General features: G+C 48.1%; 1 protein-coding gene and 1 pseudogene across 1 annotated transcript; both read right to left on the reverse strand.

Annotated features, from left to right (window-relative positions):
• Window positions 1–2,147: 2,147 nt before the first annotated feature.
• LOC120909720 (oocyte zinc finger protein XlCOF6-like) lies at window positions 2,148–10,035 on the reverse strand. Its single transcript, XM_040321447.1, has 3 exons — window positions 10,001–10,035; window positions 4,937–5,075; window positions 2,148–3,858 (listed from the first exon to the last, which is right to left on the reverse strand). The coding sequence occupies exons 2-3, from the start codon at window positions 4,998–5,000 to the stop codon at window positions 2,369–2,371; spliced, it is 1,554 nt and encodes a 517-aa protein (XP_040177381.1). The 5' UTR covers window positions 5,001–5,075; window positions 10,001–10,035; the 3' UTR covers window positions 2,148–2,368.
• Window positions 10,036–16,737: 6,702 nt separating this feature from the next.
• On the reverse strand, window positions 16,738–17,882 carry LOC120909721 (annotated as a pseudogene).
• Between the last annotated feature and the right edge of the window lie 1,323 nt (window positions 17,883–19,205).

Below are 19,205 nucleotides of genomic sequence, written 5' to 3' on the forward strand. Positions count from 1 at the left end.
ACTCACACAGTGAACCCTAACTCCTACAGCGCCCCCTGTGGTTAACTCCCAAACTGCAACTGTCATTTTCACAATAAACAATGCAATTTAAATGCATTTTTTGCTGTGAAAATGACAATGGTCCCAAAAATGTGTCAAAATTGTCCGAAGTGTCCGCCATAATGTCGCAGTCACGAAAAAAATCGCTGATCGCCGCCAATAGTAGTAAAAAATTTAATAAAAATAAAAATAAAATAAAACTATCCCCTATTTTATAAACGCTATAAATTTTGCGCAAACCAACCGATAAACGATTTACCAAAAATAGGTAGAATACGTATCGGCCTAAACTGAGGGAAAAAAAAAATTATACATATTTTTGGGGGATATTTATTACAGCAAAAAGTAAAAAATATTGCATTTTTTTCAAAATTGTCGCTCTATTTTTGTTTATAGCGCAAAAACTAAAAACCGCAGAGGTGATCAAATACCACCAAAAGAAAGCTCTATTTGTGGGGAAAAAAGGACGCCAATTTTGTTTCGGAGCCACGTCGCACGACCGCGCAATTGTCTGTTAAAGCGACGCAGTCCCGAACTGTAAAAACACCTTGGGTCTTTAGCCAGCATATTGGTCCGGGGCTTAAGTGGTTAAAGCGGGGGTTCACCCTAAAAAAAAATTCTAACATTACATCCAGGATACTAACGACATTTACAGTATGCAGGTCTTTTTTTTTTTTTGCCGTACATACCGTTATATTGTGATTTTCTCCCCGGCTTCCGATTCCCGCGGGACTCGGCGTTCCTACCCCTGGGTTCGATGATTGACGTCTGGTGAAACAGTTCCCATGTCGCACAAGGCGCGTCACCAGATTTCCGCAAATAGCCGAGCTCCGAGTCGGCGCTATACTGCGCCTGCGCAGTCAGCTCTACACGGCGTATAGCGCCGACTCGCAGCTCGGCTATTTACGGAAATCTGGTGACTCGCCTCGTGCGACATGGGAACTGTTTCACCAGACGTCAATCATCGAACCCAGGGGTAGGAACGCCCAGTCCCGCGGGAATCAGAACCCGGGGAGAAAATCACAATATAACGGTATGTACGGCGATAAAAATAAAAAAGACCTGCATACTGTAAATGTCGTTAGTATGCTGGATGAAATGTAAGAAATTTTTTTTTAGGGTGAACCCCCGCTTTAAGACCCGCCTCTTCTGAAGGATAAGGAAGACAACTGATGGAACAAGCGCCTTGAGGCGATTTAGGGCTTACGAGGGTGCAGCGCCATGTACGCCGTCGTAAGTCCTAATCTGGCCCGTCGTATCTATGCGCCTGATTCTTAGAATCAGTTGCGCATAGATATCCATTAGTCTCTTACGCCGTCGGATCTTAACTGCAATTTTTTTTTTGCCCGCTAGGTGGCGCTTCCGTCGCTTTTCCCCGTCGAGTATGCAAATTAGCTAGATACGCGAATTCCCGAACGTACGCGCGGCCGACGCAGTAAAGTTACGACGTTTAACGTTAGGCTTTTCCCGGCGTATAGTTGCCCCTGCTATATGAGGCGCAGCCAATGTTAAGTATGGGCGTCGTTCCAGCGTCGAAAATTTGAAAAGTTACGTCGTTTGCGTAAGTCGTCCGTGAATGGTGCTGGACGTAATTTACGTCCACGTCAAAACCAATGACGTCCTTGCAACGTCATTTAGAGCAATGCACGCCGGGGAAATTTTAGGGACGGCGCATGCGCAGTTCGTTCGGCGCGGGGACGCGCTTCATTTAAATGAAACACGCCCCCTACCCGCCGAATTTGAATTACGCTACGCCGCCGCAACTTTACAGGCAAGTGCTTTGTGAATAAAGCACTTGCCTGAAAAACTTGCGGCGGCGTAACGTAAATGAGATACGTTACGCCCGCACATTTTTGCGCCCATCTACGAGAATCTGGGACTTAGTTCGCAGGTGTAGCGCTACACAAGTTATTCACTCGCTCATGGTACACTGAAAAAAGTAACAAACAAAACTAAAAAAAAAAAAAAAAAAAAGGAATGATGAAGAAATAAATATATCAGGTAAGCTAAGAGGAGAAGGGAAGGAAGGCATTAACTAATATATTTTATATACATATTTTTATTTAATGCAACACTGAAAAAGTAACAAACAAAACTAATAATAATAATAATAAAAAAAAAGGAACGATTAAGAAAAAGATATTTATCAGGTAAGAGAAAAAGGGATTACACTGTAGGAGGGACTAATACAGCCGTGACTCCGCCCCCTCTCGTTCTTCTCAGAGGTGTATACCAAGGTGGGCTTCTTCCCAGTGTGAGATCTTGGAGATTGAGTGAGATCTCTGATGCCTGGAAGGGCAGGGCTTCTGCGCTAAAACTTTACCCGCACTCAGGGCAGGAAAACGGCTTCCCCCCCCGTGTGACATCTCTGATGTGTGGTAAGATCGTACTTCCGAGAAAAACGTTTCCCGCAATCTAGGCAGGAATACGGCTTCTCCCCCGTGTGAAGTTTTCGATGTTTGACCAGGATTGATTTCCTTGGATAACATTTCCCGCACTCAGGGCAGGAAAAGGGCCTCTCGCCTCTGTGGATTATCTCATGTGCAGAAAGACAGGACTTCTGGGAAAAACCTTTCCCGCACTCGGGGCAGGAATACGGCATCTCGCCCGTGTGAGACTTCTGATGCTTAGCACAAACAGATTTAGAGGCAAAACATTTCCCGCACTCGGGGCAGGAATACGGCTTCTTGACCTTGTGAGACCTCTGATGCTTATCAAAAACAGATTTAGAGGCAAAACATTTCCCGCACTCGGGGCAGGAATACGGCTTCTTGACCTTGTGAGACCTCTGATGCTTATCAAAAACAGATTTAGAGGCAAAACATTTCCCGCACTCGGGGCAGGAATACGGCTTCTTGACCTTGTGAGACCTCCGATGCTTATCAAAAACAGATTTAGAGGCAAAACATTTCCAGCATTTGGGGCAGGAATACGGCTTCTCGCCCGTGTGAGACCTCTGATGCTTATCACAAACAGATTTATATGCAAAACATTTCCCGCACTCGGGGCAGGAATACGGCTTCTCGCCATTGTGAGACCTCTGATGCTTATCAAAAACAGATTTATAGGCAAAACATTTCCCGCATTTGGGGCAGGAAAACGGCTTCTTGCCCTTGTGAGACCTCCGATGCTCATCAAAAACAGATTTATAGGCAAAACATTTCCCGCATTTGGGGCAGGAATACGGCTTTTTCCCTGTGTGGCAAATCTGATGAACAGACAGGTAGGACTTCCGGGAAAAACATTTCCCGCACTGAGTGCAGCAATACGGCCTCACCCCCGTGTGAATTCTTTGATGGTAGACAAGTTCGGATTTTCGTTGATAGCATTTCCCGCACTCTGAGCAGGAAAAGCGCTTCTCGCCTCTGTGGATTATCTGATGTGCAGAAAGATAGGACTTCCGGGAAAAACATTTCCCGCACTGAGTGCAGCAATACGGCCTCTCCCCCGTGTGAATTCTTTGATGGTTGACAAGTTCGGATTTTCGTTGATAGCATTTCCCGCACTCGGAGCAGGAAAAGGGCTTCTCGCCTCTGTGGATTATCTGATGTGCAGAAAGATAGGACTTATGGGAAAAACCTTTCCCGCACTCAGGACAGGAAAATTTCCCCTCCACCTGAATCCCGTCACCACCCCTCACAGTACGAGGTTGCTCGGAGTCGGAGGGACTCCATGGTCTCTCCACACTGTGAAGTCCTCCATCCATAGTGGAGCTCATTGTCTTTTCTCCTCCACAATCTCCTGTGATGTCCTCATCTTCCATTTTACAACCTGGAGATAAAGTGAGACGATCCTTTGAGGGTTTCTCCATGGCGTGTCCTGGAAAAATAGAAAAACATCGTCAATATATCTGAGAGGGTTAGTTCACTTCCATCAAGATTCCACCTGGATCAGGTAGATATGAGTGAGGAGATGTTCTCTGTGGAGGTTAGGGCGGGGAAAAAAAAAATTGTTTTTTTTCCCCCCAAAGGTTGGCGCTCCGCGGACTAGGCCAAAGCCGGGGCCTCGCCTAAAAAATCCTGCCCGCAGCTCACCGCGATCCTGGGAAAAGGCCGAAAGGCTGCTCGCGGCCTTTTCCCAGGATCGCGGCGGACTAGGTCGAAGCCGGGGGCCTGGGAAAAAGCCGCAAGGCCGGACGCCGCTCGCGGCCTTTTCCCAGGATCGCGGCGAGCTGCGTGCAGGGTTTTTTAGGAGAGAACGCGGCTTCGGCCTAGTCTGCAGCCTTTTCCCAGGATCGCAGCAGACTAGGCTGAAGCCGGGGCCTCGCCTAAAAAATCCTGCCCTCAGCTGGCCGCGATCCTGGGAAAGGGCCTCGAGGCCGGACGCCGCTCCCGGCATTTGCCCAGGATCACGGCAGGCTGCGGGCAGGGTTTTTTAGGCGAGGCCGCGGCTTCGGCCTAGTCCACAGACTTTTCCCAGGATAGACCAGGCCGAAGCCGCGGCCTCGCCTAAAAATGTAGGGCCGGCGCAGTGTCCATGGGAAAAAAAAAAACTTGATTTGTATCATGAATCAAGTTTTTTTTTTTTTTTAAATCACAGATTTTTTTTACCTAAAATCGCCCAGCCCTAGTGGAGGTCCCAACCAGCTGGGACTCTTCCCCCCATCAAAGGTCCTTTGGTCCTCCCCCCAGATCACTTCTACATTAACAAAGCCTTGTCAGAAGAGCAGGAACCAATGGGGACTGGGAGGGGCGTGATCTTTACACAACCACAAGCCTAGGCACTGGGTCATGTGATCTCTGATAGACAAGAGGGTCAAAGTTCAGACTTGTAGACCCTTTACCATAGAACAAGTCACCATAGGCCTAAAGTTGTAATGCTTAGTTCTCACCCAACTCTGGACCAATCAGTGTGCAGTAACAGAGCAGAGATAAGAGAAGAATATATTATGACTCACCTGTGCTGATCTCTGTAGGTGTGTCCTCTTCTATGGATGTCCTCGTCATTCCAGCCTCCTCCATAGACTGCTGATCATCCCTCACATACGTCTCTTCTTCTACTTCACCCTCAACTTTTATTATAATCAGATCTTCACCCTAAACCAAAACAAAATCTTGTTGAGTCCACACAAACCCGAGACAATAGAGCATGAGTGTCAGGAAAGAGTTCACCCGTTGGTGGCGCTGTTGGTCCCGTGGATCGCAGTAACCAGTGTCCACCAGCGGGTGTCTTCTTGCAGCCAGGATCTGTGATAAAGGATTTCACCAGCTGGTGGCGCTGTTGGTCCCGTGGATCGCAGTAACCAGTGTCCACCAGCGGGTGACTTCTTGCAGCCAGGATCTGTGATAAAGGATTTCACCTGCTGGTGGCACTGTCAGATCCATGGGCTGTAGTACCGGTGTCCACCAGCGGGTGACTTCTTGCAGCCAGGATCTGTGATAAAGGATTTCACCAGCTGGTGGCGCTGTTGGTCCAGTGGATCGCAGTAACCAGTGTCCACCAGCGGGTGTCTTCTTGCAGCCACGATCTGTGATAAAGGATTTCACCAGCTGGTGGCGCTGTTGGTCCCGTGGATCGCAGTAACCGGTGTCCACCAGCGGGTGTCTTCTTGCAGCCAGGATCTGTGATAAAGGATTTCACCAGCTGGTGGCGCTGTTGGTCCCGTGGATCGCAGTAACCAGTGTCCACCAGCGGGTGTCTTCTTGCAGCCAGGATCTGTGATAAAGGATTTCACCAGCTGGTGGCGCTGTTGGTCCTGTGGATCGCAGTAACCAGTGTCCACCAGCGGGTGTCTTCTTGCAGCCAGGATCTGTGATAAAGGATTTCACCCGTTGGTGGCGCTGTTGGTCCCGTGGATCGCAGTAACCAGTGTCCACCAGCGGGTGTCTTCTTGCAGCCAGGATCTGTGATAAAGAATTTCACCAGCTGGTGGCGCTGTTGGTCCCGTGGATTGCAGTAACCGGTGTCCACCAGCGGGTGTCTTCTTGCAGCCAGGATCTGTGATAAAGGATTTCACCAGCTGGTGGCGCTGTTGGTCCCGTGGATCGCAGTAACCAGTGTCCACCAGCGGGTGTCTTCTTGCAGCCAGGATCTGTGATAAAGGATTTTACCTGCTGGTGGCACTGTCAGATCCATGGGCTGTAGTACCGGTGTCCACCAGCGGGTGTTTTTCGGCAGTATTGAGCGGTCATTATCTCCTGCAGTCAGGCGTCACCTGAGCCCGATTGCAGGAGATATGTATAAATACCCGGCAACTCACACTCTCTAGTTGCCTTGGTATCTCTCCTTGTGCCCTGACCTGAACCTGTTATCTCGGATCCTGACCTTGTCTCCGTACCCGATACCTGAACCTTGTACCCGAACCTGTCCCTCCTGTGACCCTTTACTTTTACCCTGCAGCCTGATCCATCCTCTCCCTGTCCTGTTTGTCCCCGGTCCCCATCTGCTGATCTCCCGTTGATGACCCTGGCCTGGCTACGTTTTAAGATTGTGGTACTTCCCTTCTATTTGTATGAAGTTATTTGTGGGCAAAGGCGGCTCTAGGCTTTGTGAGGACTTTGGCAAAATTTAGACACAAGGCCCCACTCACATCCCCAAAAGCAAGAAAAATGGCCGCCGAAAGATGCAGGGATCTAGCACACAGGTGAACAGCGCCACTTCTAGGGCCCCTTCCTCGCCCATCAGACATATGCAGCCACTGGCCCGGATTCAAGAAGCAATTGCGCCTGTGTAACCATAGTTACACAGCGCAATTGCTTACTTGCCCCGGCGTAACGAGTGCTCCTGATTCAGGAACCTCGTTACGCCGACTGCAGCCTAAGATATGCGCGGCATAAGGCTCTTATGCCCGCATATCTTAGGCTGCATTCTTGCGATGGCCTCTAGGTGGCGTTCCCGTTGTGCTCAGCGTATAGTATGCAAATTGCATACTAACGCCGATTCACAACGTTACGCGAGCCCTGCGTACGCAGTTTACGTCGTTTCCGTATTAGCAGGGGCAGCCAAATGTTACGTATACCCGTCGTTCCCGCGTCACGAAATTTAAAATTGACGTAGTTTGCGTAAGTGATTCGTGAATGGCGCTGGACGCCGTTCACTTTGAAGCAAATGACGTCCTTGCGACGTCATTTGCCGCAATGCACGTCGGGAAAGTTTCCCGACGGAGCATGCGCTCTACGATCGGCGCGGGAACGCACCTAATTTAAATGATTCCCGCCCCCTACGGGATCATTTAAATTGCGCGCGCTTACGCCGGGCATTTTGCCGGCGCGCCCACGCAATTTACGGAGCCACTGCTCCGTGAATCAAGGGCAGCGCAGTAAATTTGCGGGGGCGCAGGGCAAAAACGTTGCCCTGCACTCCCGTAAAAAAAGCGCAAATCTACCCGAGTCCGGGCCAATGTAACATCTGGGACCCAGCAGGGAACAGAAAACACAGGGCAGCACTGGAGGTGGTAGTGGCACGCCATCCTTTTGATTAATAGGCAAATTAGGCATCCGCGAGGCCCCCTGTGAGTCGAGCCGAGATCAATGAATTTCAATAGGCAGTTTGGTTCTTCTGCTTGATTCTGAGCATGCGCGTTTTTTTTGCGCGTCGGAATTGCATACAGACGGAACTTTTTCCGTCTGAAAAATAGAGAACCTGCTCTCAATCTTTTGTTGAAAGGAAATTCCGACAGCAAAAGTCCGATGAAGAATTTCCGACCAAAAGCTCACATCGGACGTTTCATGTCGGAATTTCCGTGTGCACGCGGCATAAGTGGAACCTACCTATTACTGGTATCAAAACTACGAGACCTCTACAGTAGTGGCTAGGTTCAACCTACCTGATGATGGTGGGGGATGGTGTGACCTTCCTGTGTGGAATCCCGGGAATACAGAGGACGGGGACATCTCTCTGGTGGGTTCCTGGTATTAGGTGGCTCCATCATATCCTTGTGTCCTTCTGAAAACTCCTCCATCACTCCATACTCCTCCTCCTCCTCCTTATACTCTTCTTTAACGACAACAGTATTATATTCCCCGAGGTTTCCACTCTGAATATATAATAAAACATTCATTATAATAAACATGTTTGTGTATAAATCATAACTACCAATAATTGTTCCTCATCTACCTGATGATGGTGGGGGATGGTGTGACCTTCCTGTGTGGAATCCCGGGAATACAGAGGACGGGGACATCTCTCTGGTGGGTTCCCATTACTGGATCCATTATTTCCTGTGTGACTCTTCCGATGTACAGCAAGATAGGCCTCTTGTAAAAATCGTTTCCCGCACTCAGGGCAGGGAAACGGCTTCCCCTCCACGTGAATTTTTTGATGTGCGCGAAGCTGCGATTTCCATCGAAAACATTTCCCGCACTCAGGACAGGAATACGGCTTCTCTCCCGTGTGACACCTCAGATGTTTGACAAGATTGGGCTTCCATGGAAAACATTTCCCGCACTCTGGACAGGAATACGGCTTCTCTCCCGTGTGACACCTCAGATGTTTGACAAGATAGTTCTTCTGTGAAAAAAATTTCCCGCACTCTGGGCAGGAATACGGCTTCCCCCCCGTGTGGAGTTTTCGATGTTTGACCATATCTGATTTCCTTGGATAACATTTCCCACACACAGGGCAGGAATACAGACTCCCCCCTGTGTGGTACCTCTGATGTACAGCAAGATAGGACTTATGTGAAAAGCATTTCCCGCACTCAGGGCAGGGAAACGGTTTCCCCTCCACGTGACTTTTTTGATGTGCGCGAAGGTGTGATTTACACAGAAAACATTTCCCGCACTCAGGACAGGAATGCCGCTTCTCTCTCGTGTGCAACCTCTGATGTCTGAAAAGATAGGACTTCTGGGGAAAACTTTTCCCGCACTCAGGGCAGGAATACATATTTTTTCCTGTGTGGAGCTTCCGATGCACAGCAAGATAGTCCTCATGTGAAAAGCGTTTCCCGCACTCAGGGCAGGGATATGGCTTCCCTCCCGCGTGACTGCTTTGATGTGCGAAAAGGCCTGATTTTCGTCGATAACGTTTCCCGCACTCAGGACAGGAAAATGTCTTCTTCTTCTGTTTTCTGCGTCTACCCCTCACAGTACGAGGTTGCTTAGAGTCGGAGGGATTCCGTGGTCTATCCACACTGTGAAGTCCTCCATCCATAGTGGAGCTCATTGTCTTTTCTCCTCCACAATCTCCTGTGGTGTCCTCGTCTTCCATTTTACAACCTGGAGATAAAGTGAGACGATCCTTTGAGGGTTTCTCCATGGCGTGTCCTGGAAAAATAGAAAAACATCATAAATAGATCTGAGAGGGTTCGTTCACTTCCATCAAGATTCCATCTGGATCAGGTAGATATGAGTGAGGAGATGTTCTCCGAGAACGCCTGAGCTGCCAGCAAAGGTTCAGTCCAAACTTGTGTCTGGAGAAAACCTTATGCTCCGCCCTACTCTGGACCAATCAGAGAGCAGAGAATGTTATGTCTCACCTGTGCTGATCTCTGTAGGAGTGTCTTCCTCTATAAATGTCCCCGTTATTCCATCCTCCTCCATAGACTGCTGATCATCCCTCACATACGTCTCTTCTTCTTCTGATTTCACCTCAAATTCTATATCGATTGGATCTCCACTCTAAACCAAGAGAATGAGAGAGAATATCATCTGTAAGATATAAACTTACATACAAAATCCACACATCATCTCCACCAGTCCATGTTCTAGATGCTCCGCCCCACCGACCTTGTAACAGTGGGGGATGGTGTGACCTTCCTGTGTGGAATCCCGGGAATACAGAGGACGGGGACATCTCTCTGGTGGGTTCCTGGTATTAGGTGGCTCCATCATATCCTTGTGTCCTTCTGAAAACTCCTCCATCACTCCATACTCCTCATCCTCCTCTTTATACTCTTCTTTTACATCAATATTATCATCCCCGAGGTTTCCACTCTGAATATAGAATAAAAATGACATCAATGGTAACAATGCAGATAATGTACAGATCCTAATGATACTATCAGTGATTGTTCCTCATCTACCTGATGATGGTGGGGGATGGTGTGACCTTCCTGTGTGGAATCCCGGGAATACAGAGGACGGGGACATCTCTCTGGTGGGTTCCCATTACTGGATCCATCTGTAGGAAACACACACAATGACTGAATACATTTTTTCTATGTGTTTATCAGATGATGGGGGATCTAGGTGGAGCCTCCGTACTGCTCTCTCCTTTACAATAAAGTCTCCTCTTACCCGGTGATGTGAGGGGCGGCTGATTCTCCATCATGACGTCCTTGTAGAGATCCTTGTGTCCTTCTAAATACTCCCACTCCTCCATGGAGAAATAGACAGTGACATCCTGACACCTTATAGGAACCTGACACACACAATGATACAGTCACCATCCAGACACACCCCTTGTCTGTTACTGGATAATGTCCCAGAATTCCCAGAATCCTCCTCACCTCTCCTGTCAGCAGCTCCATCATCTTCTTGGTGACTTCTAGAATCTTCTCCATGTTGTGTCTCTCAGGTTTTAGGGAGTCACATGGAGGCACTGTGATGGTCATGTGATCACCTGACTTCACAAGAGGAAATCTCTGTATTGGGGAACCAATAGGAATATCATGTTAGAATCCCAGAATCCTCCTCACCTCTCTGGTCAGGTCAGGTCTGTGTATTATTAATAGAGATAAGAGTGATGTCATGTGACCTCCCAGAATCCTCCTCACCTCTCCGGTCAGGTTTGTGTATTATTAATAGAGATAAGAGTGATGTCATGTGACCTCCCAGAATCCTCCTCACCTCTCCGGTCAGGTCTGTGTTTTATTAATAGAGATAAGAGTGATGTCATGTGACCTCCCAGAATCCTCCTCACCTCTCCGGTCAGGTCTGTGTATTATTAATAGAAATAAGAGTGATGTCATGTGACCTCCCAGAATCCTCCTCACCTCTCCGGTCAGGTCTGTGTTTTATTAATAGAGATACGAGTGATGTCATGTGACCTCCCAGAATCCTCCTCACCTCTCCGGTCAGCAGGTAGATGATCTCCAGGGTGAGGTTTAGTATCCTCTCAGTTATGTGACTCCGTTCCTCCTCCATCCTCATTGGTCATGTGATGTATACAGGTTATCTGTAGACCAATAATTGATAAGAGAGAATGATCTGGACTGTACTGGTTGTACAATATTAGGATGGGGGTGTATGGGGGGTAATATGAGGGTCTTTATCATGGAAGAATGCCCCCTAGTGGGATTACACACAGAGGAACATTCCGTTTAGAGTGTTCTCAGTTTTTGGGGTCCAGGAGCCACTATCCCTTTGGCCTGATGGATCAGAAACCCAGTTTTGTTTTTGTATGCTTAGTCTTTGATCTTTTACCTCGCTTCTGTCATTTTAAGAATACAAATGTATTTAAACGCCCCAACACATGCCAACGTTAGCTATCCCCCCCTACTGCCCAATGAGCAGGGAGGAACCGTGCCCTAGAATTAGTTCCCTTTTAGTATGAGAGAATTTGGCTTATTCAGAGACATTGAGAAGGGGCTGGTCAGGGGTGGGTTTTGGGTGAGCCATTGTAGAAGAAAGAAGCGCAGAAGAACCTAATTAGCAGCAGCGTCTTCAAGGGTGAGCGCTATATGTAAAAAAAATCTGTTGTGCTGAGGTTTAGGTATGTCTGTAAATCTCTATTCGCTCTTAGTGTGAACAATGCGGTGATTTAGAGGCTTTTTTTTTTTTGCACGTATGTAAGTATGACTTGTAGTATAAGAGCAGAATCGCACGTTTTCAGCTCCTAATGCCGCGTACACACGATCGTTTTTCGGGTTGTAAAAAACAACGTTTTTCAGGCTCTAGAAAAAACAAAGGCCCGGATTCAAGTAGATTTGCGCATTTTTTACGGAGGTGCAGGGCAACGTTTTTGCCCTGCGCCCCCGCAAATTTACTGCGCTGCCCTTGATTCACGGAGCAGTAGCTCCGTAAATTGCGTGGGCGTGCCGGCAAAATGCCCGGCGTAAGCGCGCGCAATTTAAATGATCCCGTAGGGGGCGGGAATCATTTACATTAGGCGCGTTCCCGCGCCGAGCGTAGAGCGCATGCTCCGACGGGAAACTTTCCGGACGTGCATTGCGGCAAATGACGTCGCAAGGACGTCATTTGCTTCAAAGTGAACGTGAATGGCGTCCAGCGCCATTCACGATTCACTTACGCAAACTACGTAAATTTCAAATTTCGCGACGCGGGAACGACGGGTATACGTAACATTGGCTGCCCCTGCTAATAGCAGGGGCAGCCTTACATGATAACCGCCGTACGGAAACATCGTATATTGCGTACGCAGGGCTCGCGCAACGTTGTGAATCGGCGTTAGTGTGCAATTTGCATACTATACGCTGAGCACAACGGGAACGCCACCTAGCGGCCATCGCAAGACTGCAGCCTAAGATATGCGGGCATAAGAGCCTTATGCCGCGCAGATCTTAGGCTGCAGTCGGCGTAACGAGGTTCCTGAATCAGGAGCATTCGTTACGCCGGGGCAAGTAAGCAATTGCGCTGTGTAACTTATGGTTACACAGGCGCAATTGCTTCTTGAATCCAGGCCAAAGTTTTTTTCAACTTGATCATTAAACTGGCCTTGCCTACACACGATTGTGAAAAAAAAATGCTCTAGCAAAGCGCGGTGACGTACAACACGTACGACGGCACTATAAAGGGGAAGTTCCATGCGGATGGCGCCACCCTTGGGGCTGCTTTAGCTGATTTTGTGTTAGTAAAAGACGATTTGCGCTTTTCTGTCTGTTACAGCGTGATGAGTGTGCTATCTCCATTACGAACGCTAGTTTTACCAGAACGAGCGCTCCCGTCTCATAACTTCTGAGCACGCGTGGATTTTTCACGTCGTTAAAGCCCACACACGACCAGTTTTAACAACCCAAAAAATAAAAACGTTTAAAACGTCGTGAAAAAATAGTGCATGTCCGAAAACATTTTGGCCCGTTTTTCAGAACCCGAAAAATGCTCTGAAGCCCACACACGATCGTTTTAAATTACATTTTTAAAAAAACTTAGTTTTTTACAACCCGTAAAACGATTGTGTGTACGCGGCATTAGACTCTTAGTAGAGAAGTGTGTCCCCCAATAAAGTCTATGAGGCCAAAAACACACGATTCTGCCCCAAAGAAGCTCATGGACCTTTTTCGAGCTCTACGCAACATGAGGACTGGGTGAGCACCGGCACACTGAGAAAAATAGAACTCTTTGGGCCGGATTCAGATACATCGGCGTATCTGTCCAGCCCGCGTAACGTATCTCCGATACGTTACCCCGCTCTAACTTTGGGCGCAAGTTCTTTATTCACAAAGAACTTGCGCCCTTAGTTAGAGCAGTGTAGCGTATTTGTTGCGGCGTAAGGCCGCGTAATTCAAATGGGGATGTAGGGGGCGTGTTTTATTTAAATTTTCCCTTGACCCCGCGTTTTTTACGTTTTATTTGAACGGCGCATGCGCCGTCTGTAAAATCTCCCAGTGTGCTTTGCTCTAAATGACGTTGCAAGGACGTCATTGCTTTCGACGTGAACGTAAATGAAGTCCAGACTTATTCGCGAACGACTTACGCAAACGACGTAAAAATTTAAAAACTCGGCGCGGGAACGACGCCCATACTTAACATGGGATACGCCGCACATACCCCTCATATAGCAGCTTTAACTATACGCCGGAAAAAGCCGAACGCAAACGACGTAAAAAAAAAAGCGCCGGGCGGTCGTTCGTTTCTGAATCGACGTAAATACTAATTTGCATATTCCTCGCGTAAACAAACGGAAGCGTCACCTAGCGGCCAGCGAGAAATTGCAGCCTAAGATCCGACGGTGTAAGACACTTACACATGTCGGATCTTAGGCATATCTATGAATCAGGCGCATAGATAAGACGGCCGGACTCAGAGATACGCCGTCGTATCTTCTTTCTGAATCCGGCCCTTTGTCTTCAACATTGTCCCCATTCCCCATACAACGAGGTGAGAAGGTGATTGGTGGGAAAGGTGACACATCTCCAAAATGAAGAGAACCCATAAGTGAAGAATGTTCTGCCCCTGAAGGGGTTAATCTAGGTCTCCACACTATATATGTGTGTATCATCATCTGCTGGAGATAAAAGACGTCACAGTGACTATGGAGGAAGAGGACGGACATGACGGGGTTACTGGGTGAAAATAGAAGATAAGATCTTATTACCTCATCTGCCGCCGTTTCCAACAATGTCTTCCCTCCACTTCCTCCCGACTCACCTCTTACCCGGAACTTCCTGTCTCTACCCGACATCACTTCCTGTCTTCCATAGAGACTTGCTGTCTCTATGGTAGAAGTGAGATCACCACCTTGTGGAGCTCAGAGGAAATGCAGCCCCCGAGAAACATCTCATAGTGTGAACACGACCTTGTGCTGTGTGTGTATGTACTGTATACAGGGCTTTTTTTCTGGGGGAACTTGGGGGAACTCAGTTCCACCACCTCTGGCTCAGACCCTTTGGTGCCTGCTTTCTACAATCACTTGTAAACACAGAAGTCTGGTTTCTGTGTTTACAAGTGACAGCTCTGCACTCTGTGTGTAACCCCCTGAACTCTGCACTCTGTATATAATGCAATTCTGGTATTTAATGCCCCTTTAAGACCCTTCTACTGTTTTTGAAATCTGAACAGGGTCGTGGTTGAGTTCCTGCACCTATTTTCTGCGAAAAAAAGCTCTGACTGTATATCCTTATAGATGGGGTCATCTCCACTCCCACCAAGGGGGAGAGAGATATATTGATGATTGGGGCAAACAGAGTAATTATGGTGAATAGAATTCTAGGATTCATCCCTACAGGAATTTCCTGTAGGGTTACCACATCTAGGGTTGTCACCTTTTCTTCAAGCCAAACCCAAACACTTTAGTGGCCTGGGACACCTTTGGGTGCCCCAAGGAGAGTAGTATTGCGGTGCGCAGCGAGTGGTGGGTGTGGCCAGATTATTCTTCCTGACATCATCACCCTGCCCTCTAGTGATGTCAAACCTTCCACCAGATGGCCACTGCAGCTCTCGGATGGCAACAGATTTGTGTGTGACTACCTTAGTTACTTGGGGAGCCACAGCCTGGTCTGAATTCAATAATGTGTCCAGGTTTAAGACCGCCTGAAACCTGGACACATGATTCTACGCCCGAACTGTCCGGGTGAATCCCGTACAGGTGGCAACCCTAACCTCATCCCTTTAATCCAGGACACATGAATTACACAGGTTCTGAGGCTAATATAAGGCACTAAGTGAAGTTAATTACCACCTTAAAGTGGTGGTTCACCCTGTACAACCACTTTTACCTACAGGTAAGCCTATATTAAGGCTTACCTATAGGTGCTGGAAATATCTCCTAAACCTCCAGAAAGTCCACTTTAGAAAGGGCAGATAGTGCTGTTTATAAAGGGGTCATGCTGTGACTGGCGGCTCGCGTCACGCAACTCCAGACAGTCACAGACCCGGTGTTCACGGCCCCGGAAAGGAAGAGGGGTGAAGATGGATGCTCGCTGCTAGTGGGAACAGTGATGACATCGCAGGCTTCGGTGACACATAATGGGCTACTATGCGATGCGTAGCAGCCCATGATGCTTTACCTTTGCCGGGAAATAAAGAGGAAGTAAAGGGTTTACCTCCTCTTTAATCAGCCACAGAACCCGTGTAATAAATATGTGTTCAGGGATGAGATGGCAACCCTAATTCTTTGCCAGGAGGAAGAAGGTCCTGATTCCTCTATATAGACCTTTATATCACTAGAGGGGTCACCAGCAGGAGGAAGGAGGTCCTTATTCCTCTATATAGATCTTTATATCACTAGAGGGGTCACCAGCAGGAGGAAGGAGGTCCTGATTCCTCTATATAGATCTTTATATCACTAGAGGGGTCACCAGGAGGAGGAAGAAGGTCCTGATTCCTCTATATAGATCTTTATATCACTAGAGGGGTCTTCATCAGGAGGAAGGAGGTCCTGATCCCTCTATATAGATCTTTATATCACTAGAGGGGTCTTCATCAGGAGGAAGGAGGTCCTGATTCCTCTATATAGATCCTAGTATCACTAGAGGGGTCTTCATCAGGAGGAAGGAGGTGCTGATTCCTCTATATAGATCTTTATATCACTAGAGGAGTCTTCATCAGGAGGAAGGAGGTCCTGATTCCTCTATATAGATCTTTATATCACTAGAGGGGTCACCAGCAGGAGGAAGGAGGTCCTGATTCCTCTATATAGATCTTTATATCACTGTATATATATTTTGTTTTATATACACATATTTTTATTGGATGCAACACTGAAAAAGTAACAAACAAAACTAATCCAAAAAGAAAAAAAAGGAACGATGAAGAAAAAGATATCAGGTAAGCTAAGAGGAGAAGGGAAGGAAGGCATTAACTAATATATATTTTTATATGAAGCAGCACTCATAAAGGAACAAAGAAAAAATATTTTTTTATTGATTACATAATAGACATATAAAATATCAATCTTCATGTTTTCAACTGATTTAAATGGGTTGTAAAGGAATTTTTTCCCCTAAATAGCTTCCTTTACCTTAGTGCAGTCCTCCTTCACTTACCTCATCCTTCCATTTTGCTTTTAAATGTCCTTTTTTCTTCTGAGAAATTCTCACTTCCTGTTCTTCTGTCTGTAACTCCACACCGTAATGGGAGGCTTTCTCCCTGGTGTGGAGAAAGCCTCTTGATCGGGGAGGGGGCGAGCAGGAAGGTCAGAACGCTCTCTACTTTGCAGATAGAGAAAGGAGCTGTGTGTTAGTGGGCGTCCTGACTCTCCTGCTCGCCCCCTCCCGCACTCGGGACACTACTACGTCTCAGAGTTTGTGTCAGTTCTCTGATGTCTGGAAAGGCAGGACTTCTGCGAAAAACTTTTTCCGCTCTCAGGGCAGGAATACGACTTCTCCGCTGTGTGAGATCTCTGATGCACGGCAAAATAGGATCCATATAGAAGACATTTCCCGCACTCGGGACACTACTACGTCTCAGAGTTTGTGTGAGTTCTCTGATGTCTGGAAAGGCAGGACTTCTGCGTAAAACTTTTTCCGCACTCAGGGCAGGAATACGGCTTCTCCCCCGTGTGAATCCTCTGATGTCTGACCAGTTCCGATTTCCACAGAAACCACTTCCCGCACTCAGTGCAGGAATGTGGATTCTCCCCCATGTGGGACTTTTGATGTGTGACAAGTTCTGATTTCAGCCTGTAACATTTCCCGCACTCGGGGCAAAAATGCAGCTTTTCGTCCCTGTGAAACTTCTGGTGCTTAGAAAGCTGTGACCTCCACGAAAAACATTTCCCGCACTCGGGGCAGGAAAACGGCTTCTCGCCGGTGTGAGACCTGTGATGCATATCAAGAGTGGATTTATAGGCAAAACATTTCCCGCACTCGGGGCAGGAATACGGCTTTTCCCCTGTGTGGCAAATCTGATGAACAGACAGGTGGGACTTCTGGGAAAAACATTTCCCGCACTGAGTGCAGCAATACGGCCTCTCCCCCGTGTGAATTCTTTGATGGTTGACAAGTTCGGATTTTCGTTGATAGCATTTCCCGCACTCGGAGCAGGAAAAGGCCTTCTCGCCTCTGTGGATTATCTGATGTGCAGAAAGATAGGACTTCTGGGAAAAACCTTTCCCGCACTCAGGACAGGAAAATTTCCCCTCCACCTGAATCCCGTCACCACCCCTCACAGTATGAGGTTGCTCGGAGTCGGAGGGACTCCATGGTCTCTCCACACTGTGAAGTCCTCCATCCATAGTGGAGCTCATTGTCTTTTCTCCTCCCCAATCTCCTGTGATGTCCTCATCTTCCATTTTACAACCTGGAGATAAAGTGAGACGATCCTTTGAGGGTTTCTCCATGGCCTGTCCTGGAAAAATAGAAAAACATCATCAATAGATATGAGAGGGTTAGTTCACTTCCATCAAGATTCTATCTGGATCAGGTAGATACGAGTGAGGAGATGTTCTCTGTGGAGGTTAGGGCTGGGAAAAAAAAAATTTTGATTTTTTTTTCCCATAGGTTGGCGCTCCGCGGACTAGGCCAAAGCTGGGGCCTCGTCGAAAAAATCCTGCCTGCAGCTCACCGCGATCCTGGGAAAAGGCAGAGAGGCTGCTCGCGGCCTTTTCCCTGGATCGCGGCGGACTAGGCCGGACGCCGCTCGCTGCCTTTTCCCAGGATCGTGGCGAGCAGGTTTTTTTAGGCGAGGCCGCGGCTTCAGCCTAGTCTGCGGCCTTTTCCCAGGATCGCGGCGGACTAGGTCAAAGCCGGGGCCTCGCCTAAAGCATCCTGCCCGCAGCTCGCCGCGATCCTAGGAAAGGAGCACGAGGCCGAACTCCGCTCGCGGCCTTTTCCCAGAATCGCGGCGGGCTGCGGGCAAGGTTTTTTAGGCGAGGCCGCGGCTTCGGCCAGTCCGCGGCCTTTTCCCAGGATCGTGGCGGACTAGGTCAAAGCCGGGCCTCGCCTAAAAAATCCTGCAAGCAACTCGCCGCAATCCTGGGAAAAGGCTGTGATGCCGCTCTCGCCCTTTTCACAGGATCGTGGCGAGCTGCGGGCAGGGTTTTTTAGGCAAGGCTGCGGCTTCGGCCTAGTCCGCTGCCTTTTCCCAGGAAGCCGCGGCCTCGCCTAAAAACATAGGACCGGCGCGGTGTCCATGGGGGAAAAAAGAAAAACGTAATTCATATCGTGAGTCAAGTTTTTTTTTTTGTAAATCTCAGATTTGCCTAAAATCGCCCAGCCCTAGTGGAGGGCCCAACCAGCTGGGACTCTTCCCCCCATCAAAGGTCCTTTGGTCCTCCTCCCAGATCACTTCTACATTTACACAGCCTTGTCAGAAGAGCAGGAACCAATGGGGACTGGGAGGGGCGTGCTCTTTACACAACCACAAGCCTAGGCACTGGGTCATGTGATCTCTGATAGACAAGAGGGTCAACGTTCAGACTTGTAGACCCTTTACCATAGAACAAGTCACCATAGGCCTAAAGTTTTATTGCTTAGTTCTCACCCAACTCTGGACCAATCATTGAGCAGTAACAGAGAAGAGATAAGAGAAGAATTTATTACGGCTCACCTGTGCTGATCTCTGTAGGAGTGTCCTCCTCTATGGATGTCCTCGTCATTTCAGCCTCCTCCATAGACTGCTGATCATCCCTCACATACGTCTCTTCTTCTTCACCCTCAACTTTTATTA

This window comes from Rana temporaria, chromosome 8 (assembly GCF_905171775.1).
Source record: "Rana temporaria chromosome 8, aRanTem1.1, whole genome shotgun sequence".
NCBI lineage: Eukaryota > Metazoa > Chordata > Amphibia > Anura > Ranidae > Rana > Rana temporaria.